This window comes from Sminthopsis crassicaudata, chromosome 3, assembly GCF_048593235.1.
Source record: "Sminthopsis crassicaudata isolate SCR6 chromosome 3, ASM4859323v1, whole genome shotgun sequence".
Taxonomy (NCBI): domain Eukaryota; kingdom Metazoa; phylum Chordata; class Mammalia; order Dasyuromorphia; family Dasyuridae; genus Sminthopsis; species Sminthopsis crassicaudata.
The window spans coordinates 153574383-153599857 of NC_133619.1; the positions used below are offsets into that span (position 1 = coordinate 153574383).

Here is a 25475-nt window from a genome sequence, read left to right on the forward strand (position 1 = left end):
CTAGCCTCTTTTCAGTCTAAAACTTTATCTGCCACTACTTTCTTCCTCTTCCCTGTTCACACTTAGTGATCCAAATTACAGTGTTCTCCTTGTGTTTTGCTGGTTTTCTTCAAGATCCAGCTAAAGTTCCACTTTTGTGAGGAAGATTTCTGAACCGTCTAATGCTGTGTGTGGTTTGTGTACATAGTTACTTACTTTCTCCTTTGATAGATTCTGAGACTATCGTTGGTATACTTTATCTTTAACACAGTGACTACCATGTAGTATGTATCTGTTGCTTCACACTTCCAATAATTTATCTCCTGAACTCCCACTGGTGTGATTCCTATTAATATTGAGCCAGTAATTAACTTTTAGCAAAGATAATTACTGAAAAGTTATAGTAAGAAAGTTCCCTCCATAAATCTGGGTTATACTTTCTCAGAAAGACATACAGATCCACCGGAAGAGTAGGCTTCAATTTAGGATGTGGTGGTATAGAGGCACTCCTGGAGGAAATGTGTGTGACTGTTGTTAACTTACACAATTATTGGAGGTTTTATATTTGTAGAGTGCTCATATGGACTCTTGGTTATACCTCTGCTGAGCAAGTTGCTAATTTGGGGCTACCACGTTCTGCATCTTTATTAAATCAGCATGTCCTTCTATCAAAAAAGCCCACGTTTATTGAAGCTGACAATAGGTATTATCTTTCCACATTTATCTGTTTTTATTACATTTCTTTCTTCAGCTCCCATATATTTTTTTTCTTGTGCCCTCAGTTATTGTTACTCTGGTGCACATCATTGCCATTGTTGTACTGACAAATTCAGATCACCAAAACTTTCAGTCTCCTAAGGTCCCTATGGATACTTCATCCTCATGTTGTTATTTAGTCATTCATTTGAGAAGGAAATTCAAAACGAGGAGTCCGAAAACCAAGCTTTGATTTGCTCAAATAGTATACTGGTTATATAGTGGTCATGTTTTCTAATCATAATAACACCTGGTAGGGGAATAGTGACAGTTGCACCTCTCTTACTCAGCTCTTGGGAAAGATCTCTTAAGTAATCTTGCTCACTTGGCAGCTTTAAAGAGAACAAGAATCCGAGATTCTCACGAATTACTTTTGTGTATTCTTTGTGTCATCTGCTTTTTATTGCTCAGAATTTTTTTCCATCAACAAATATTGCAGCCTTCTATACCACACTTGGTCTAAAGTAAGCTGCTCTTTGTTTCCATGGAATGGAATAGAACCAGGCAGTAAACTTTTGTGCATGTTACATGGAATGGTTCTAGTAGACAAATTTGACAACATATCTTGCCAACACATTAAAAAAAATTCTGTTATCTGTAGTGTTCTATGTCAATAATTATTTCTGCATAAATAGAGAGAGTTTAGAGAATATTTACTCTTTTTAAAAAATCTATAAAAACTTGGCACTTAGTATTTGTTTAAAAATTCCTTGTTCATCAGAGGACACTTTAGTAAAAACAAAACGAAACAACAACAAAAAAATTCTACCCCCAAAGAAAAACATGAAATGGCTCATTGGCCAGAGAGAATTTATAGAAGAACTCAAAAAAAGAATTCAAAAATCAGATGAGAAACATTGAGTAAAAACTAAAGAAAACAAAGCAATTAAAACCATACAAGAAAAACAAGAAGCTTATGAAAAAAAAGTTAACTAACCAGAAAAAGACATACAGAGTCTTAAAGATGAAAATTGAGAATTAGAATTAGACAAGAGGAAGACAGTGAAGCTATGAGAAACCAAGAAATAACAAAACAGATTACAAAGAATGAGAAAATAGAACAGAATGTGAAACATCTTATAAGAAAAATGACAGCTCTTGAGAACAGAACAAGAAGAGAAAACTATAAGAATAATTGGACTGCCAGAATATTCTACCAAAAAGAGAAGCTTTGATACAATAATGGAGGAAAAAATGAACCAGCAAAGAAGAAAGAAACCCACCATTGAAATATATTATGGGAACAGGGAAGACTAGGGTTCAAAGAGGAATGTGAAATGGCTCCTCACCCAACGAGAATTTATAGAATATAGAATTTATAGAACTCAAAAAAAAATTCTAAAATCAAATTAGAAACATTAAGGGGAAAAATCTAATTAATTAAAGAAACAACCTAGAAAAACAAAATTATGAAAAAAAACAAGTTAACCAACTAGAAAAGGAGTAGAGAGAGTATCAAAGTTGAAAATAATGCTTTGAAAATTAGAATTGGGCAATGGGAAGCCAACAAAGCTATGAGAGATCAAGAAAAAAATGACAGATCTAAAAAACATATCAAGAAGAGATTGCTAGAAAGTTGTGACTAAAAAGAGAACCTTGACAGAGTAATGCAGGAAATAATCCAAGAAAATTGTCCTGGAATGATAGAATATGAGGGGAAAGTAAAAAATAGAAAAAACCCACCCATCACCACCTCAAAGAGATCCCTGGTGGAAAACACTTAGGCATATTATTGCCAAATTTTGAAACCCCCAGATCAAAGAGAAAGTTTTGCCAGAATCAAGAAAAAAACAATTCAAATATACTGAAGATAAAATTAGAATTGTACTAGACTTGTCAGCAGCTACAATAAAAAAAAAATAGTTCCTGGAATTAAATCTACTGCCAATCAAAAAAACTAGGCCTGAGGCCAAAAATATCATATCTAGCAAAATTATCTAAATCCCTGAATGAGAAAAAATGTACATTCAACAAACTTGCAGATTTTCAGGACTTGGTCTCAATTAAATATGAATTTTGTTATGGGCCAGAACTCTGAACTTGAAACAGAGGATTCCTACAAAGTACTAAGTCAATGGAATTGATAGAGACAATAGTTATCTAATTTAGCATGGTTCAGTATGATTGATTTAATTGTACAAGGAGATGTTATGGACTAGAACTTGAAGCAGGATACTAAGTGGAATTGAGGAGACAATGGTTAAATCTAGTTTAGCATCGATTTAATCCTACAACAAATAATGGTTTCCTAGTGATATAATGATTAGTTTGTATTCAGTGTACAACATATAAGCAAGAAGCTCTCAGGGCCAGAAAGACAAGTGCACTAAAAGCTCTTGGAAGCTGAGACAGATTCATCCACCTTTGTGGTGGTTGCAGGCTGGAGCATAAACCTTTGGATTCAGGGAGATTCAGAGGGCAAAGAAGGAGGCAGGAGTTAAAGTTCTTGGAAGCAAGGAGAGAGATAGGACTCTAAGAAAACTAGCCAAGCCCCAAGTGAAGAAGATAGAACTTTTAAGGAGACACTAAAGGATTTGGACTTTAACACATGGCTGCACCTGTGGTGATTCCTGAACTGAAAGTAAGGCTGCCTACAGAGACCGCAAGAAAACCTCAACAGAACATTACATTTTAGAGAAAATATTACAGAATTTAACAGAAAATTTAACATATAAGAGGCAATATGAAAGATCAGTTTTAAGAAACTTAACACAAAGTGTTTAAACAATTATTTGGGTTTTTTTATGTATGTATGTATGTATATAAGATTCACATCAGCAGTAGGATAGCTCAAAACAAAGATTGGCAGAGTTATGGTAAAAAATAATTATCATGTTATATAAATGAGGTACAGGGGAAAAATAGACACAGTGGCATTAAAGGTTACAGGAGGCTTTGTAGTTCTGAACCTACTCACATTGGGAGTGGATTCATAATAATACATATATATCATGAAAATATAATACCCTCTAAAATCTATAAAGAAATATGGAGGAAGGAAAGGGATGGATGGCAAAGCAGAGGGTAAGGGAAGAAGAAAAGAAAGGCATCCTTGAGTGGGGGAGTTTAAGTAATAGCAAGGCAATATATGTATGCATATATATATATATATATATATATATATAATATATATATATATTTTATACACACACACACACACACACACACACACACACACACACACACACACACATACTTTCTTGATCTGGTAATTTCTTGTTATATATTTTGAATCCTCCCTGACATTCTACTAGGCCATGACAATGTTCTATTTTGTTTTGTATTTCTTTTCTGTTTTCCTTTTTTTTTTTTTCCAATAAAAAAAATTGCTTGTTTAAATCAGATTGAATTGAATCTCTTTGCTTTATCTCTGGACTTTAGTCTCAACAGTGATTGAAGGGGACCTGCTATAATCTTGAGGAATGATCTTTCCATGTCCATCTTAGCATCATCTCCCAGGATAGATTTATTTTTTAGGGTCTTCAGATGACATAGATATTTGAAGGGTGAAAATGGAGCCTTGCATTTGATCTTGTATTTATTCCTTATTTCCTTCATATATATAAAACTTATCATGAAAACTGTAATACAGTGTAATGAATGGGACTGACTTAGGTTTATAATTTCTGAGGTTTATTGTTGAAACTAAATCAGATACACATAGGGTCATTCGGCAATTATTGAAAAGTTCACTTAGAGCCTAGGAAGGATATTTAACAAAGATATAATAGCATTTAGTTTTTATGTTGACTATGTCTCTGCCTTTCCCTCCATATGGAATTATATCTGGTTAATAGGAATGCATATAGTAACTCATGTAGTTTTGGGACCCAGGACAAATTTGAAGAGTTCCTGAATACATATGATCTGGAAATCATAACACAACTTTATCATAAAAGAGACAGAATTTGAGTCTTAATCCCTTATCTAATACAGTTCTTCGGACAGATTTGTCACTTTTCAGGTTTGGTAAGAGGTACCAATATGATTTAGGGTAGCATTTCACCAAATAATGTATTCAAATGTTGTGTTTGGGGATTAGCACCTGATGATGAGATTGATATAGGCATCAAATGTTGGGATTCAGTCAAGTGAAGAATTTATGGTGGCTATTCTCTTTAGCAAAAACAGGTTTATTTAGGAGAAGAGGTTATATAAAAAATGAAGACACCAGGAATGGTAAACATGAAATAAAGTTGGAGAGCATATACTTAGCAAGGAAAAAGGTTTTAACAGTTTACAATGGAACAGACAAGTTCCCTAATGGAATTCAATTCCTGAGGCTCAGCCCAAAGAGGTTCAGCAAATATAGATTGGACCAGAGGCAAATTTATAAGGAAATTTTAAACTGTGGAGTTTTACTCTAGAATATCTGGAATATCCATAACTGGGATATCTGAATAGATATCTCAATGTGGGGCTACTCAGGACTTCCCCAGAAGGTGAAACTGATTAAACTCATCTCCATCAGTGCTCTTCTCTGCTTGCCGTGGACTAATTTTATCAGTATTTCAGGCTCTTTGCCAACCTCCCAAGTAACCCAGGACCTCATTGTAGTGTTCTGTTTTTCTGGAGGTTTTTGGGGGCAGCCTTCTTTTTAGTAGTGTAATCACCACAAAAATAGCCAGGTGTGAAAGTACAAATCCTTTCTTATCTTTTTGTTTGAGGCTGGACAGCTTTCCTAGAGACCTTCAAAAGGGCCTTCCCAGTGGGGGAAGTGAAGGAGGAGATCCTGCCACCAGGAGTCTGACCAAAGATGGAGTGAATCTTGTCCAGTCCTTGCTGGTTGTTATATATTCCATTATCATAGATGTAAATGTTGTGGAACTATATGAAGTACTAAGAACATGTACTGAACTAGAGAACTATTAATCACCATGCTAAACTAGGTAACCATTGTCTTTATCGATTCCACTGACTTAACACCTTGTAAGAATCCTTGCTTCAAGTTCAGAGTTCTGGCCCATAACATCTCCTGCTTGCTTTTGTTTTAGGACATAGGTGGTCATTTCTTCCCTGAGAAGTCAGGGAGGTGAGTACCCCAAAAACGAGGTGATCACCCCTTCCCTGGATGCTCAAAAAAGGGAAGAAAACATCAAAAAAGTTGGTGATCATGCCCTCTCTGACATTTCAGGAAGGGAGACGAAAAACCAAAGGAAAATGGGGAATCAAACCAGATTAGCTGGTTTCTGAAGGGTCTCACTTGAAACAGATATACATAAATCCATCAACATGGGAAGTACTACAAACAAACAACATGAATTAACATGAGGAATTATACATATCCATAAGTCATAGAAATAGTCCAAAGCCAATCTATTGTCCATTATTTCATGTGTCAGAGAATCCAGTGATTCCTGAAAGTTTTGAAGTTCTGAGACAGTCTCATTATCAGCCATGCTTTTTCAGTGTCAGATGTTTCTTAGGTCTTCTCTTTGTTTTTGAGGTTTTTCTCTTTTTCTGTCTCTCTCAAGGTGCTCATTGGCACCCATTTGATTCCTTCTCCATCTGTAGAGATACAAGCAAATTCTCTCCCCCGAAGTTAACTTATCTAGTTCCTTCCATTCACCACTTTCTAGATTTTTCCTCATCACCTGGCAATTACATTGGAGCTGCTTGCACTGGATACTTCCCTTCTGTTGGATTAAAATGCCTGTATTCTCCCCAATCGTAATCCCTTTCTGCTATTTGATTGCTTTTCAGCTGATTGATCATGTAACCCTTTTCTCCCATCTGATCTCTGCTGACTGATCATTATATTAACTTCAGTTTGCCTATTTCATTGGGCTTGTATTCTACAAAGATTTATATTACAAAAGCCACAACAAGTTTTGTCCAGATTCTAAATATGTTCTTGCTATGGATTTCCAAATCTAGGGGTTAAGATTTCATAAGCCAAATTTTCTAGTAACATCTTAACATAAGATGATGTAGCCCCATAAAGAGTGCAACCCTTTTTCAAATCTTTAATTATTTCCAGATCAAAAGGAGTGTATCTTCTTCTGACTTGACCTGATTCAATCACAGGGTATGCATTTATCAAATCAGATATATCCTGCCCTTTTTTTAGCTTTAACTAGTGTCTTTTGTAATATTGTCATAGGCTGCTTTATAGGTGGTGCTGATTGTGTCACGCCCCCCCCCCCTTCATGAAAGGTTAATTGAGGGGATTAAGTCAGGAGATGGAAAAATGCCCCAATGGCTCCTGTTTGAAGCACCATGTTCCTTAATTTCATAAGAATTGTACTTGACTCCTTTCTTGTCTAATTCTTTTTACCTAGTTTGTCAGTATCCTCCCCCTCCTGCACTTTCTTCTTTTTCCTTATTCTAATACGTAATTTTCTAAAGCCAATTCTATTGTTTTATATATATATATATATATATATATATATATATATATATATATATATATATATATATATATAAAATGTTTCTTTCAAAATTGAATTATATCCATTATCACTGTAATATTCATTTAATTGCTCTTCTATTAATTTCCACTCGTCTGTATCTAATTCTTTTTCCTTAGAGAATCAAGGAGATGTGTACTGTACAGTTGCTAAAAAACCTTGGCTTTTAATGAATTTAAATATGCTTTCAACACATTTTCCTTGAAGTGGAAAAGAAGACTGTTTTCTAAACGTTTGTCCCAATTTAACTGAAATACTATTTTAGCCCTTTAGAATGTTTCCTTCTTGTACTCACCCTAATTTCTGGATCACAGATGTAGGTCCTTGGTTCAGCGTTCAGACGCCAAAATGTAGAGTTCTGCTGGTTTTCTGGAGGTCTTTGGGGCAGCCTTCTTTTTAGTAGAGTATTAACCACAAGAATAGCCAGGTGTTAAAAGTCCAAATCCTTTATTATCTCCTTGCCTGGGGCTGGACAACTTTCCTAGAGGCCTTCAGAAAGGCTCTTGGTCTCAATGCAGGAAGTTAAGGAGAAGAGCCTGCCACCAGGAGCCTGACTGAAGATGGAATGAATTTAGTCCAGTCCTTGCTGGCTGTTATATTCTCCTTTATCATAGGTGTGAATCTTGTGAAACTATTAAGTGTTAAGTACATGTACTGAACTAGAAACTATTAATCACCAAGCTAAACTAGATAATCATTGTCTTTATCAATTCCACTGATTCAACACCTTATAAGAATCCTTGTTTCATGTTTAGAGTTCTGGCCCATAACACCTCATCAGTGGATAGAATTCTAAACTTGGGAAGGGGAGTTCAAATTTAGTTTCAAATATACCTTGGCTCTGTGTGACTGGGCTTAATCACAATCTCTGCCTGCCTCAGTTTTCTTCTCCTTAAAGGGTTATGAAATAATATTTGTAAAATGTGTTGTAAACCTTGAAGTATTTTTAAATTAATTTTATAATTATTTTTTTTGATAGCACATATGCATGAGTAATTTTTTTTTTACAACATTATCCCTTGTATCCATTTTTCCAAAATTTCCCCTCCCTCCCTCTACTCCCTGCCCTAGATGACAGGCAATCCCATATATATTAAATGTGTTACAGTATAACCTAGATACAATATATGTGTGTAAATCCAATTATTAGATTCTGAAGGTATAAGTAACCTGAGTAGATAGACAGTAGTGCTAATATTTTACATTCACTTCCCAGTATTCCTTCTCTGGGTGTAGTTGTTTTTGTCCATCATTGATCAGCTGGAAGTGAGTTGGATCTTCTTTATGTTGAAGATTTCCACTTCCATCAGAACACATCCTCATACAGTATTGTTGTTGAAGTGTATAGTGATCCTCTGGCTCTGCTCACTTCACTCAGCATCAGTTCATGCAAGTCTCCAAGCCTCTGTGTATTCCTCCTGCTGGTCATTTCTTACAGAACAATAATATTCCATAACCTTCATATACCATAATTTACCCAACCATTCTCCAATTGATGGACATCCATTCATTTCTTGAAATGTTTTATAAATGATAGTTTTATTATTTAGTACCTTTAAGGAAAAAATTAGCCAAACCTGTCTGGTAAGGAGAGAGGAGATATAGGTAGATAATGGATTTATCACAATCAATGCTAACATAAAAATCAAGAGTATTAATAAGTAAAAGTATTAATTATTTTTATTGATTCCTTCGTGAATTGTTTCACTACATATAAGGCAAGTGGCTCAGTGGATAAAGCAACTGAATCTGGATCTGAGTTCAAATCTAGTCCTAGATGATGTTGAACAGTTCCTTTAACACCCCTGTTTGCCTTAATCCTTTGGAGAAATAAAGGGCAAAGTACTCCAGTTATCTTTGCCAAGAAAATGCTATCAACAGTAGGTCCATGGTGTCAACAACAAAGAATTGAACATGACTGAAAAACAATGCTATATAAACATTTCTAACTTATTGAGGATTTTAATGCAGGATTATTTCTGTCATTTATATCACACATATGACCAAATCATGTGATTAAGTTTACAGTTGTTTATGTGGACCACTGTTTAACCCCCAATATAAGGCATTGTATAGTACTTTAAATGTTTTACATCTTTTATTATATGCTATTTTCCTTATTTTATTTAATACATGTATTTTATTTAATATATGCAGTGGCAAGCACATCTCTTTTATTGACGAGGAAACTGAAAATCAGAGATTTTGTGACTTCCCTATAATCATGCAGTTAGTGGTTGAAGTAGGATTTAAATGTAGATACAACAGATTGAGCTCAGAGAGAATTTTTTTTTTCACATCAGAAAGTATGTATGCCTTTAACTATAAAATGTTTCTTTGAGAGTGTGGAAATTTACTTGTTTTAACTAGGTAGTAAGTGATGGTTGTAGGCAGCAGGTGATAAATTTATTACAACCCCAAATGTTAGGGTTTGATCATGTGAAGAATTCACAATGGCTATTCTCTTTGGCAAAAGGAGAAGAGGTTACAGCAAAATGAAGATCTATAATAGAGGATTGGGAGAGCAAGGAAAAGAGTTGTAATAATTAATGATAGAAAAGATAAGTTTCCTACTGAAATTCACAGTTAGCCAGGAAAAAGGAAATACCCCAAGAAATTGAGAAATTCGGTCATGCCCTTAGTTGGCAGGCTAAATCCTTAAAGGGATTTAGCACCCTTAAAGAGTTAGTCTATAAGGAGGAGAGAGATACCATGAGGAATAGTGTGTGGTAGGGGAAGGTGGATAAGAGGAAAGGTACCCATGATGGGGGGAAGAGAGGGGAGGCAGCCCATGGGATGGGGGAGGGATGAGAATATAGACACCATGAGACGAGAGCGTTATGGTGGACTGACATGGAGGTTCAACAAAAGATGACATGGGCCATGAACAGATTTATAGGGAAAATTTAACCTCAGGGATGGAGCTAGGATTTCTGATAGCACCCAGCAAGACTAGGCTGTCCATGATCCCCACAGAGGGTGGGTCTCCAGGGTTTAACACACCTTGGATTTCTTGGCTAAACATGCCAAGGTTAAACTGATACCCATCAGTATCCTTCCCTTTTTACCTCAGGGCAATACTTCAGTCTTTCTCTGTTCATAACCTGTAGCATAGTTTCTGGAACATAGAAAACATCTAACAACTAACATCTAAACAAAACTTGAGAGTTGGAAGGGTCCTTAGAGACCCCCCAGTCTAATCTGTATATGAAAGTTATTCCCATTCTAAATATCTCATTGGTAGTTGTAGAGCCTCTACTGGAAGAGGCTATATACAGGGAGGGTTATTCACCATCTCTTGAAGTGTCTCATTGCAATTTATACAACTCTAGTTGTTAGAAAAATTTTCCCTTGGCATCAAACCCAAATTTTCCCTTTATATTTTCACCTGTTCATTGTTATCATAGTTCTGCTCTCTGGAGCTCTCTTCTACTCATGGTGGTTAGAACAGTACCTGCTTCTTAGGTACTTAATGTTTGTTGAACTGAATTGAGATGATTAGGGAGAGCATTTGTTAGACTATACATAGTCAGAGTCTATGATTTGTCTTTGTTATGCAACAGTTCTCAGTTTCTCTAATTATCCTGACCCACTTCTGACTCAGTTTCCCTGCTTCTCAAAGCAAAACCTCCCCTCCCTCTTTATCAGAATGTTTGATAAGGATAACAGATCTTATGTTTTAGAATATCAGAATGCCTTTCCCCATCCCAAGCTATCAGAATGTCAGAATGTCTCCCCTGTTATGTCAGCACCTTGACTCTGCCCCTGCCTCAGCCTACCCCCTGAGTCTGAGCCATGTGTATATATGTCATTGAGAACTCTCATTGTTTGCTGGATTCTTGGAAAGGATAGTCTCATTCAGCCCTGGAACCAATCCTTGGATCCATTTTGTCGCAGTAAATCTCTCCATTTAATAAATTATTAAATACTCTCTAATCTCTATCTTGCCTCAGTTTCTCCAGCATTATAGTCTTATGTTTCTCCATCATTTCATCTCATATAAAGTATCTTAATATTTTCAATGTTAGTTATAAGGTATTTAATATATACAGTGTGGACTTCCTCACAAAAAGCTTGTGAGACTAATAGTACAGATAATATCTTCCCCCTTTTGTTGTTGTTTATTTGTGTCCAACTCTTTGTGGTTCCATTTTGATTTTTCTTGCCAAAGATACTGGAGAGGTTTGCAGTTTCCTTCTCCTCATTTTACAAATTAGGAACTGAAACAAACAGGGTTAAGTGACATGTCCAGGGTCACACAGCTAGTAAGTGTATGAAATCTGATTTGAATTCAGGAGAATTTAAATATGTGAAAGGCTATCTTGTGGAAGGATTATACTTACTCTAGTTTCAGTAGTTAGAATTAAGCAAAATATGTGGAAATTATGGATAATTTTAGATGTTATATAAAAAATTTTGCTTTTTGTACTGGCAAGAACATGGAGACTGTGTAGCTTCCCATAAGTTAGATGACTAAGTTACAGTACATGAATATTATGGAATATTATTATTCTATAAGAAATGATCAACAGCAAAAAGTTATCAAACTGTGCATACCCTTTGACCCAGTAGCGTTACTACTGGGCTTATATCCCAAAGAGATCTGAAAGAAGGGAAAGGGACCTGTATGGGCAAAAATGTCTGTGGCAGCCCTCTTTGTGGTGGCCAAAAACTGGAAACTGAGTGTATGCCCATCAATTGGAGAATGGCTGAATAAATTGTGGTATATGAATATTATGGAATATTATTGTTATGTAAGAAATGACCAACAGGATGATTTAAATAAGATTGATGTAATCTATGATGTGGGGTTTGTCACCAAATGATGATAGGCAGCAAAAGTTGGGGTTCAGTTATGTGAAGAATTCACAATGACCATTCTCTTTGGCAAAAAATAGATTTATTTAGAAAGAGGTTACAGACAAAATGAAAGGATAGAATAGACACTGGGAATGGTATATATATGAAATAGAGTGGGAGAGCATATGAAAGACAAGTTCTTCAGTGGAACTCACAATTTCCCAGTAGAAAGGGATTATCCCATGGCATTGGGGCATGCCCTTAGCTGGCAAGCTAACTCCTGGAAAGGATTTAGCAAACTAAAAGAGTTAGTTGTAAGGAAGAAAAATGGGGTTGGAAAACATAGTGGAGTTAGGGGAGATACCAAGTGGCATAGGGGAAGGGGAAGGGGAAGGAGAAAAAAAGACACCATAATTGTAACTGTCTGTCTATTTAAGTAGGCTAAGTTCCTAAAAGGATTTAGCAAAGAACCAGGGGCAAAAAGACAAATTTATAGGAAAAGTTAGAGAGACGAGAGTTTCATGTTACTTATTTGCTAATTTTATGGCTTGCAGCTAAATTTGAGGAGTGGTCTTAAGGCCAGGAGAGTTTAGAATCATTGACTGATTGTTAGAACAATAGCACTCTAAAGTCAGGGGACTTTAGGATTATTGCCATATTTCCCTTAGAAGCTGTACCTTTCATTGCTACTAGGTGAGTTCCACTGAGAACTTGCCTTTCATATGCTCTCCTACTCTATTTCATATTTACCATTTCCAGTATTAATTGTATCCTTTCATTTTGATTTAATCTTTTCTTAAATAAATCTGGCTTTTGTCAAAGAGAATGGCCATTGTGAATTATTCACATGACCCCACACCATAGATCACATGACTAAAAATATAAGCTCCTCCTGTGTATATACTCCTATTAAAGAGCAACAATAATAACAAAAGGTCAGAACACAACTATTCTAAAATTATAATTTTTTAAAGAATCTGGTTATAATTTGGTTCACTAGGAATACACGACTTTTTAAGACTAAGTGAGAGAGTTGAATAGGAGTGGCCAAGTTATTATTATTACAACAGTTGTTTTGAGATTTCTTACTCTTTCAATGTAGTTTTCTTCAAATTCAAGGGTGAGATACCAACAAAAGCAATATTCTGAAATTCCAGGAGTTGTCCTAATACTTTCTCTTTCTATCCTGGGGGTGGGTGGGAGGGGGAATTTATTACTTGAAACTAATTAAAATCTTTTTTTTTTGAAGTAGAAATTGGAAACTGCAAGAGTTTTTACTTTGTGGTCATCTGATTGTTACATTTTCTGTCTTCATTTTTTTTTCTTTTTTCTTAAATGTTTTATTTTTTTCCCAGTTGTATGTAAAAACAATTTTTAACTTTCATTTTTAAAAATTTTGAGTTCCAAATTCTTCCCCCTTTTTGTTTTTATCTTCCCCTATCCTGAGATGGTAATCAATTGGATAGAGGTTACACATAAGCAATCCTGCTAAATATATTTCCATATTAGTCATGTTGTGAAAGAAAACAGAAAATCTTTTTCTTAAATAGAGCAAATGAAAAACAGTATACTTCAATCTGTCTTCAGACTCCATTAGCTCTTCTTCTGGAAGTGAATAGTATCTTTCATCATGAATGTATTTCATGTAATTCATTGTAATTATTTTGAATTATGTACTTGCTGAGGATAGCTAAGCTGTACACAGTTGATCATCATGCAATATTGCTGTTACCATGTATGATGTTTTCTTGGTTCTGTTCAATTCACTTTACATCAGTTCATGTGAATCTTTCCAGGTTTTTCTGAAAGGATTCTTTTCATCATTTCTTATAGCACAGTGTTATTCCATCATAAACATATACCACAACTTGTTCCACAATTCCCGATTGATGGACATCCCCTCAATTTTTAATTTGTTGTCTCCACAAAAAGAGTTGCTATAGATATTTTTATACAAATAGGTCCTTCATGCCCCCACTCCACCCCCCCCCCTTTTTTTAAAAATAATTTTATTATATATATTTTTATAATATTATCCCTTGTATTCATTTTTCCAAATTATCCTCCCCTCCCTCTACTCCCTCCCCCTGATGACAGGCAATCCCATACATTTTACTTGTGTTACAATATAACCTAGATACAGTACATGTGTGTAAATACCATTTTCTTGTTGTACAATAAGCATTAGATTCCGAAGGTACATGTAACCTGGGCAGACAGATATTAGTGCTAACAATTTACATTCACTTCCCAGTGTTTCTTCTCTGGGTGTAGCTACCTCTGTCCATCATTGATCAACTGGAAGTGAGTTGGCTCTTCTTTATGTTGAAGATTTCCACTTCCATCAGAATACATCCTCATACAGTATTGTTGTTGAAGTGTACAGTGATCTTCTGGTTCTGCTCATTTCACTCAGCAACAGTTGATGTAAGTCTCTCCAAGCCTCTCTGTATTCCTCCTGCTGGTCATTTCTTACAGAGCAATAATATTTCATAACCTTCATATACCATAATTTACCCAACCATTCTCCAACCGATGGACATCCATTCATCTTCCAGTTTTTAGCTACAACAAAAAGAGCTGTCACAAACATTTTGGCACATACAGGTCCCTTTCCGCTCTTTAGTATTTCTTTGGGATATAATCCCAATAACAGCAATGCTGGGTCAAAGGGTATGCACAGTTTGATAACTTTTTGGGCATAATTCCAAATTGCTCTCCAGAATGGCTGGATTCTTTCGCAACTCCACCAGCAATGTATTAGTGTCCCAGTTTCCCCACATCCCCTCCAACATTCATCATTATTTGTTCCTGTCATCTTAGCCAATCTGACAGGTGTGTAGTGGTATCTCAGAGTTGTCTTAATTTGCATTTCTCTAATCAGTAGTGATTTGGAACACTCTTTCATGTGAGTGGATATAGTTTCAATTTCTTCATCTGAGAATTGTCTGTTCATATCCTTTGACCATTTATCAATTGGAGAATGGTTCGGTTTCTTATAAATTAGGGTCAGTTCTCTATATATTTTGGAAATGAGACCTTTGTCAGAACCTTTGCTTTTAAAAATATTTTCCCAATTTGTTACTTCCCTTCTAATCTTGTTTGCATTAGTATTATTTGTACAGAAACTTTTTAGTTTGATGTAATCAAAATCTTCTATTTTGTGATCAATAATGATCTCTAGTTCTCCTCTGGTCATAAATTCCTTCCTCCTCCACAAGTCTGAGAGGTAGATTATCCTTTGTTCCTCTAATCTATTTATTATCTCCCTCTTTATGCCTAAATCATGGACCCATTTTGATCTTATCTTGGTATATGGTGGTAAGTGTGGATCCATATCTAATTTCTGCCATATTAATTTCCAGTTTTCCCAACATTTTTTTCCAAGTAATGAATTTTTATCCCTAATGTTGGTATCATTGGGTTTGTCAAAGATTAGGTTGCTATAGATGTACCCTTTTTTGTCCTTTGTATCTAATCTGTTCCACTGATCTACCGGTCTATTTCTTAGCCAATACCAAATGGTTTTGGTGACTGCTGCTGTATAATATAGCTTTAGATCAGGTACACTTAGACCACCTTCCTCTGAGTTTTTTTTCATTAGTTCCCTTGCAATTCTCGACCTTTTATTCTTCCATATGAATTTTGTTGTTATTTTTTCTAGGTCATTGAAATAGTTTCTTGGGAGTCTGATTGGTATAGCACTAAATAAATAGATTAGTTTGGGGAGTATTGTCATCTTTATTATATTCGCTCGGCCTATCCAAGAGCACTGAATGTCTTTCCAATTATTTAAATCTGACTTTATTTTTGTGGCAAGTGTTTTGTAATTTTTCTCATATAATTCCTGACTTTTCTTTGGTAGATGGATTCCCAAATACTTTATACTCTCAACATTTGTTTGGAATGGAATTTCTCTTTGTATCTCTTGCTGTTGCATTTTGTTAGTGATATATAAAAATGCTGAGGATTTATGTGGATTTATTTTGTATCCTGCCACTTTGCTAAAATTCTGAATTATTTCTAATAGCTTTTTAGCAGAGTCTTTGGGGTTCTCTAAGTATACCATCATGTCATCTGCAAAGAGTGATAGCTTGATTTCCTCATTTCCTACTCTAATTCCTTGAATCTCTTTCTCGGCTCTTATTGACAAGGCTAGCGTTTCTAGTACTATATTGAATAGTAATGATGATATTGGGCAACCTTGTTTCACTCCTGATCTTACTGGGAAAGGTTGTAGTTTATTTCTATTGCATATTATGCTTACTGACGGTCTTAAATATATGCTCCTGATTATTCTAAGGAATAGTCCATTTATTCCTATACTCTCAAGAGTTTTTAGTAGGAATGGATGTTGGATTTTGTCAAATGCTTTTTCTGCATCTATTGAGATGATCATATGGTTCTTATTAATTTGATTATTAATATGGTCAATTATATTAATAGTTTTCCTAATATTAAACCAGCCCTGCATTCCTGGAATAAATCCTACTTGATCATAGTGTATTATCCTGGAGATGATTTTCTGAAGTCTTTTTGCTAATATCTTATTTAAGATTTTAGCATCAATATTCATTAAGGAAATTGGTCTATAATTTTCTTTCTCAGTTTTCGCTCTATCTGGTTTAGGTATCAGTTCTGTCTTCATTTTTAAAATTTTGTGACTTAAATTTTGGAATGAGATGCTTCTTACCTATTGTGTCAGAAAGCCATTGAAAAGACTCAACAAAATTAAATCTTTGAATATTTTTCACATTTTTAGGGTAAAACCCTAAAATATAATTGTTTAGCTCTCTGAAACAGATTTTTAGTTTTTCAATAACAACCTTTGGAATGATTTCTTTATTATTATTATTGTATTAAGGTCTAAAAATGCTTTGTGTAAGACTGGAAAATCCAGATTACACTTGTTAGTGTTTGCCATTTCCTTTGTACATACCTGATTTCTTTTCTTTATCTTCTTATAATCAGCAGTGATATCCATTTCCAGAGTCTAATTGAATGTAAGGAAGAAAGAGGTTGGGCAGTTAAGCTTCCACATTCTCTACTCTTTGTGCTGATCTGAGTACTAAAAAGAGATGAGTTAACATAAACCTGAGTAGGCTGTTTAACCTTCTTTCTCCTCTGGAAATGTAGATGCAATAACATTTGCAGCTGAAAAGGCTCATTCTCAGTTTCTTATGTTTAAGGATGCAAATGAAGCATTTTGTATTTTCTGTGCCCTGGAGGTGTTAGGCAAGAAAACAGAAAGAGGTTTCTGGGATTAGTTCCACAGATTTCCTTTATCATGTAAAATTTTAGGCTTGAATGAAAGACTGGCAACATGGAAGACATCCAGAGAAAATTCTTGTTTTTTTCATTTGTCTATATTCTCATTTCCTATAAACTTGTTTAGTGATAACAGGAAATTCAAATTAACTGACATTTTATACTTTGGAATATTAAAAAAAAATTGAACTTTAAATGTTGGAAGCAGATTATCTTAAATGTTTTAAGATTTTTAGTTGGGCAAAATAATTGATTTTGCTACTGACAAAGCCAATAGATTTTTATTTTCATGTTATTCAGCTAAGGGGATTGTGCTAAAACATTTAGGATTACATATTTGTTTTGATAATTAAAATTATTTTAGTTGTAATTTAGGGTATAGTTGTAAATTTAAAAATTTATATTTAATAGTCCTTCATTTTAGACTTTTGAGGGCCCTATTTTTAGGGTCTTCTATGTGTATGTATATTAAGGAATTATTTATAGTTGAAATTTGGTTCAGTAAAATCTTTCTCCTATTTTAAAAGTATTGTTTTCCCCCCTCTTTGCATTTCTATAATAAATTCATATCTCATGTCTATAAAAATAGTTGTTGTCATTTTGATTCTGTTGTACATTTTCTCCAGATGTAGCTTAAAACATCTGTTTTTGCAAATTTGTCCTCAAGATGATTACAAAAAAAAAAATCTAAAACCAAAATAATGCATTTTATAATGTTAATTTTGAGCTTTTAGTTGCACTGGTAGTATGAGATGTTATTATGGATTAACAGCATTAGGTTATATTTCCAGGTTTTCAGTGACTTGTTTATCACTGGGAGCAATTCCTTGGCTTTAATTTGACTTTGGCAAAACCTGATTATCTGTTATAGAGAAGCCTGAATTCTATTTAATTTCACATAGAATAATAGTTTACCCAAGTCCTTAAATCTCATTTTCTCTAATACTGTTAAATAAGGCAGGGTCTCCCCATCATATTCATGGCCCTTTTTTATTTTGCTTGTTTTTTTTTTATTAATACTAATTTTTTTATTAATACTAATGTTCACTTTTTAAAATTCCAAACTTTCCTTGAAGCTAGTCAGTGTCTTTTTTGAATCTTGATTGTGTCAATTGTCTCTTTTTTATTGTGTCATTATGATAATGTTGCTACCCAAGTCAATAATAAAATAATAAAAAGTGTTGAATAGGGTAGAATTTAGGGCACAGTTTTCTCTCCAAATTGTAACTGGCCAGTTTAATTGGTAATCTTTGAAATGGTCAAAGCAACCAGCTACAAATTCTTCTAACTTCTTGTATACATGAATGCCCCCAAAACTTCCTTCATTTGGGACAGTTATAATTAAGACCAGGATTTTACTTTTAAGAAGTTCATGTGGTAGTCCTATTAAACGAATAATATATTTTTCTTTTGTTTCCATTCTTATCTTTTTTCCTTTCTACATTTAATGCTGGAGAAACTGAGGCAAGATAGAGATTAGAGAGTTTTTAATATTTTATTTGGATTTATGAGGGAGAGAGATTATGCTGGGGGCTGATGTCCAAAGTATCCAGCTGCAATGAGTGTTTCCTATGAAGTATGCATGCACATGGCTCTAAGCTACCAGGTAATAGACCAAGGAAGGGGTGGAGTCAGAGCACTGAGAGCTGGAAGGGTCTATCAATCCATTTCTGACAGGGTGGGACATGCATTGGATATTCTAAGTTGGGATCAAGAAGAACAATGTCACAATGGGGGTAGGCACTAGACATTTTGATAAGTGGGGATGCTCTGGGGTCATGATGTCCAAGATAGATGATCTTTCTCCTTTTCAAACATCCTGATGATTGGGGCAGAATAACTGAGGTAGGACAATTCAAGGAGACTGTGGCATAACAATCTGTGGAATGAAATTTAAATATATTTATGTTAGATCAGAACACATTCTTTGATTTTTGTGATATGGAGGTGATGATATAATAAGAATTTTAGTTTTATTAATTATTCTTTTGAATCAGTGTTAATTGCTTTTACATGTGATTGAGGAGAAATATACATATATTCATATTCATTAAAAAAATCCCTTTTGCCTAGAAAATACATGTTATAGGAACCTGGAAAAATAAAACAAAAAAATTGTTGGAAACCAATCTGTTCCTAAAGAATGGGTAGATGAAACAACAAATCAGAGAAACAATCTGTAATTTCATCCAAGAGAATGACAATAATAAGACAACACACCAAAACTCAAGGGGTGTAATCAAAGCAGTTCTTAGTAAAAACTGTATATCTCAAAATGCTAACACAAATAAAATAGAGAGGACACCAATGAATTGGGTATGCAAATAAACAAGCTAGAACAAAAATAAAACAAAACTCAATTTAATACCAAATGAGAAATTCTGGAAATCAAAATAGATGAACAAAATTAGAAAGTAAGAAAATTATTCAAGTGGAAAATTAAGTATTGGTTTTATAAGGAAAAAAAAACCAAGAAAAGAGAAAAAACTTTAACTTGATTAGAAATAGAAAAAAAGAAAACAAAATTAACTGTCAAAAATTAAAAATTACCCCCAACGAATAGGAAATTAAAGTAATAATTAGGAGCTATTTTGCCTTAGAACGTATGCTAAAAATTTGACAATATAATATGGATTACAAAAAATATAGATTGGCCAGATTACCAGGTGAGGAAATAAATTACTTAAATAATTCCATTTTTGAAAAGGAAATTAAAGAAATCATTATTCTTCATATTGAGCTCCATAAGAAAAAAAATCTATAGAGCCAGATGAATGTACAAGTGAATTCTGCCAAACATTTTTTTTTTTACATCCATTTGTCTTTTTTTTTTTTTTTTATATATATATATATTTTATAATATTATCCCTTGTATTCATTTTTCCAAATTACCCCCCCTCCCTCTATTCCCTCCCCCCGACGACAGGCAATACCATACATTTTACATGTGTTACAATATAATCTAGGTACAATACATGTGTGCGAATATCATTTTCTTGTTGCACAATAAACATTAGAATCCGAAGGTACATGCAACCTGGTCTGCCAAACATTTAAAGAACAATTAGTTCTAATACTATATAAACTATTTGGAAAAATAGGGGAAGAAGTCCCCCAATTCCTGTTATGACACTATTATTATTATGGTGCCGATATCTAAGCCAAGAAGAGCTGAAACAGAGAAAGAAAATTATAGACTAATTTCCCTAATGAATATTGATAAAATAAAAATAAATAAATAAAAAATAAATAAAATATTAGCACAGAGATTACAACAATTTATCACTTTATACAGGTGATAATCCATATATTACAACGAAGTGGAATTTATTCCAAGAATGCAGGACTGGTTCAATATCAGGAAAATTATCAGTATAAATGACCAAATCAATAACCAAAGTAACAAATTATTTGATTATAGCTATAGATGCAGAAAAAGCATTTGACAAAGTACAACATACACTAGAGAGCATAGGAATAAATGGAGTTTTTCTTAAAAAGATAAGTAGGGTCTATCTAAAACATTGGCAGACATTATATGTAATGGGGATAAGCTAGAAACATTCCCACTAAGAATGTCTAATACATCTTCAATGTGAATAAGGAATGATCAGATCTTATATGTATATAGATTGAAGATTATCTTTACATAATATTTGGTTTTCTAGTCATGGGTGTATTATTATAATTGATAGCAAACATTAATAACATGCATTATATTTATGTTAGTTATTTTGGTAGATACTGAGTTTACAAAGGGGACACTTCAGCACCCTTGTTCTTAAAGCACTATCTTGAGTATGAGTGCTGGAGGGGTGCTGGGACAGATTGATCAATAGTACAAAATAGCATAGAGAGTTTTGTTATTCAAAAGAGAATTTTAAGTTTTAAATTAAAATACTTTTAGATAAGTAGTGTAGTTGGTAGCCAGTCAGTGAACATTTATTAATTCCTGCTACACATTGTGATCATAAGCACAGAAGATATAAAGAAATGTAAAAATCAGTACTTGTCATGGGAACTCAAGAGCTAAGAAGGATAGAGGCAGGGGGAGATGGTAAGCAAACAAACAAATACACATAAGTGGGGAAGGCACTAGGATGAAGAAAGGCTTCCTGTAATGGTGGACTGTTGTGTCCAGACTAGCTCTCTGGAGGACCTTGATACCAGCCCGAACCCTTGTTTGAAGAGGAGTAAAAAGGTAGGACTCACATGGATGGTCAAACAAGAGTCCATTTATTCCACATTCTCTCAGCCTTATATACCTTATATATATACAACCAAAGCACACTGCACAATCACTAACTATATACTATGCATGGAGTACCACATAAACAATTTGCTACTGTATGTAGATAACTCTTTGCTATCAGGTATCACTCTGCTTTAATCTCAGCACAGGTTGTCACAACCCTGACTTCTCAGGAAGGCAGAGAGCCCTTAGGGGAGATGAGAGCCAAACCAGACATTGTTAGCAGGTTCTCTCTGGGCTGAAGGGCCTTATACTTCACCCAGAGTTCCCCCACTATCTGTGGCCCTCTGCAGTAGATTGTTAGGGGGTACTTGGAAGAAGCCAAGGAAGGTAGAAGGCAGCTGAGTGGTAGAAGAGCTAGATCATGGGTTTGTATCCTGCCACAGATGTCCTTACCTAAAAAGTTTATTGTAAAGGTCAAATGCCAGTATATGGGAAGTACTTTACAAATCTTAAAATAAAAATATTATTATCATCATGCTTTCATCTGACTCCATTTTATAAAAAAACTAGAAGAGCTTTGAATCAGAAGATGGATATAGTTAAAAAGATCTAAAAAGTTTTAAAATAAACAGGTTAAAATGCCTGCTTTAAAGGTACATCTTGCACAAATAGCTTATTTAATAAATTAGATCTGATTGTATACCTTCATTTCCTTATAAATGGGAATGCATAGCTAACACTTAGAAACAGTTTTGTTATAAAGTAAAAGTTTCATTGTCTCCACAGGCAGCAGAAGGTGTGACTTTCATTGGACCTGATACAGATGCTATTCAAGCCATGGGAGACAAGATTGAAAGCAAATTATTAGCTAAGAAAGCAAAGGTCAACACAATTCCTGGCTTTGATGGCGTGGTCAAGGTAAGAAATTACTTTACTGTTGGTTTTCCAGTGTAGCTCTGTATTACAATAAACAAAATCAAAAGTTTTGTTGGAGTACAAAGTGTTTCCTCATATCCTTATGTAATAAGATTTCAAACCTTTTGAAGTAGACCTAATATTGTAGATTAACTATAAAAATAAGTTATAACTAAGATTAGCACTTAATTAGAAAGTACTTTGCTTTTATAATGTAGTAAATTTTTGTTAAATTAAAAATATTCACTTAAATGTTATTTGGAGAGTACATTATTTTAAAATTTTATGAAATATATTGTGTGTGTTTTTATGTTCTGTATTTCAGTATGTATAAGATTAACCTGTCTTGCTGGGAAATAGTTAGTATCTAGACAGGGCCTATCAACTTAGGAATTTAGAACTTGGGAGTTACTAGGGATTGACCTGGCCATTGTCATTGCCTCAAGATAAGACAGTCAAAAATAAGGCAAACACTGGGGAGTAGGGATTATGGTTATTGGTTAACTTTATTGTTCTTTAGTCATTTCAGTCATGTTTAATTCTTTGTGATGCCCTTTAGATTTCTTGCCAAAGATGCTAGGATAGTTTAGCATTTTCTTCTCCAGTTAGTTTTACAAATGAGGAAACTGAGACTTCCCCAATGTCACAGAGTTAGGAAGTGTCTGAGGCCAGATTTGAACTACAGGTCCAGCACTTTATCCATGTGGCTGTCCTTAAGTTAAAAGGTTAGAAGGAAACATGAACAAAATGATGATTTTGGAGATAGTATGTAATGTCAAATTTATATATTCCAATAATTTTAATGTGTGTCAGCCTTAAGGTCCAGCCATTCTCAGGCTCTACCATGCATTTGAATGCAAATGAACAAAAATTTTGCCTGGGACTTTTGAAATATGACCTTATAGCTGTATGTAGTGTCAAATTCCTGAAATATCTTCTACTGGAGGAACTGAATTATTCAAGCTACAATTTTGAGTTATAGTGGGGTTACAGACAATCTATTTTCTGTCCTAGATCAATATAATGAACCCTGGGAATGGATAGCTACTAGCTGTGTAAGAAGCAGTGATTCTGCCCTGTTCAGAAATGGATCATATCAAATGCTTGATGATCAGTGGTGATATTGAGCCTATCAATTATCACTACTCTTCCAGTTTGGAAGACATAGATCCCTTTCCACACTGACTCCCTCCTTCCTATTCCTCAATTAAATGATCCCATAAAAATATTTCTTGTGATTTTGAAATAGATAATATATAGAACTTCATTTACAAAAGAAGTTCAAAATTTCTGATCTAAATCCTAAAACTCCTCACTTGAGCTAATGGTTTCTTTATAAGTTTTTCTCTGATATATCATTCTCTCAGTGGTAACTCACATAAATGTATTGGAATATTATTGTTCTATATGAAATGATAAACAGACTGATTTTAGAACAGCTTGGAAAAATTTACATGAACCAATGCTAAATGTAGTAACCAGCACCAGAACATTGTACATTGTACATTTTGTGATGATCAACTATGACAGACTTAGGTCTTCTCATTAATGTGGTGATCCAAGACAATTCTAATAGATGTGGGATGGAAAGTGCTATCATACCAAGAGAAAGAATTGTAGAGACTGAATATGTTTTGAAACATATTTTTTAAATTATTATTATTTTTTATTATAGCTTTTTATTTACAAGGTAGATTTACAAGGTAATTTTTCAGCATTGACGATTGCAAAACCTTTTGTTCCAACTTTTCTCATCCTTCCCCCCACCCCCTCCCCCAGATGGCAGGTAGATCAATACATGTTAAAGTATATGTTAAATTCAATATATGTACACATATCCATAGTTATTTTGCTGCATAAGAAGAATTGGACTTTGAAATAATTTAGAATTAACCTGTGAAGGAAATAAAAAATGCAAGCAGACTAAAACAGAGGGATTGGAAATGCTATGTAGTGGTTTGTACTCATTTCCCAGAGTTCTTTCATTGGGTGTAGCTGGTTCTAGTCATTATTAAACAAATGAAACTGATTTGTTTCATCTTATTGTTGAAGAGGGCCACATCCATCAGAATTGAGCATCATATAGTATTGTTGTTTAAGTATATAATGATCTTGTGGTCCTGTTCTTTTCACTCAACATCAGTTCATGTAAGCCTCTCCAGGCCTTTCTGAAATCATCCTGTTGGTCATTGAAACATATTTTAGTTGAAACTTCTTTGTTTTAGAATAAGCCATCATAATATCTGAAAAGTGATAATTTTGTTTTCTTTTTGATTTTAGAATAATGTTTTTATTTTTTTAAAAATAGGATTTTATTTTTCACAATTTCATGTAGACAATTTATAAATTCATTTTTTAATCAAATTTTCAGTTCCAGATTTTTCTCCTTTTTGAATCCTCTCCTCTACTAAGGTAGCAAGCAATTTAATATAGATTTTAGATGTAAATTTCCATACACATTTTCCTTGTTGTATTGCTAATTTTCTTGTTTTTATTTATTTATTTATTTTTTTAATGGCTTTTATTTACCACATATATGCATTGGAAATTTTACAGCATTGACAATTGCGAAACCTTTTGTTTCAATTTTTTCCCTCCTTTCCCCCCACCCTCTCCCTCAGATGGCAGATTGACCAATACATATTAAATATGTTATAATTTTCTTGTTCTATCATTTTTCAATTGTGTCCCAGTCTCTGTGATTCCATTTTGGATTTTTTTTTGGACAAAGATAACTGGAGTAGTTTACTATTCTGTCTCTATCTCATTTTACAGATGAGGAGCTGAGGCAAATGGGATGAAAGGATTTGGATAGGGAACCAAAGGTATTAATTGTCTGAGCTCAAATTTGAACATAGGAAGATGGGTCTTTTTGACAGCAGGCCTGGTACTTTATCCACTGAAAACTGTCCTGGGCAGTTTTTAGTATTATATCAAATAATTGAACATTGGACAATGATAAGTTATAACTGAGATTAGCATATTGGGCGTACTTTTTTTTTTTTTTATCATGTATTCTATTGATTTTTGCATGTAATGCTGGCTCTAGGTTTTTAGCTAGTGTTACCATATTAAGGAAAGGTCTTTTTACTCTTATACACAGCTTAGTTTCTGTTGATTAGAGAGGAACAACATGGAACTAGAGACTTTAC

The 25475-nt window shown here is 34.1% G+C and overlaps 1 protein-coding gene across 3 annotated transcripts in view; it reads left to right on the top strand.

The window, feature by feature from the left end:
• Window positions 1-25475, top strand: part of PCCA (propionyl-CoA carboxylase subunit alpha) — a 423045-nt gene that overhangs the window by 120056 nt on the left and 277514 nt on the right. For 2 of the 3 annotated variants that reach the window (XM_074299452.1, XM_074299451.1), the window contains exon 7: window positions 22195-22326. In XM_074299452.1, coding sequence (XP_074155553.1) covers window positions 22195-22326 — 132 coding nt within the window. Of the gene's footprint in view, window positions 1-22194; window positions 22357-25475 lie in introns of all 3 variants that reach the window. The other variant, XM_074299450.1, reaches the window with a different exon arrangement.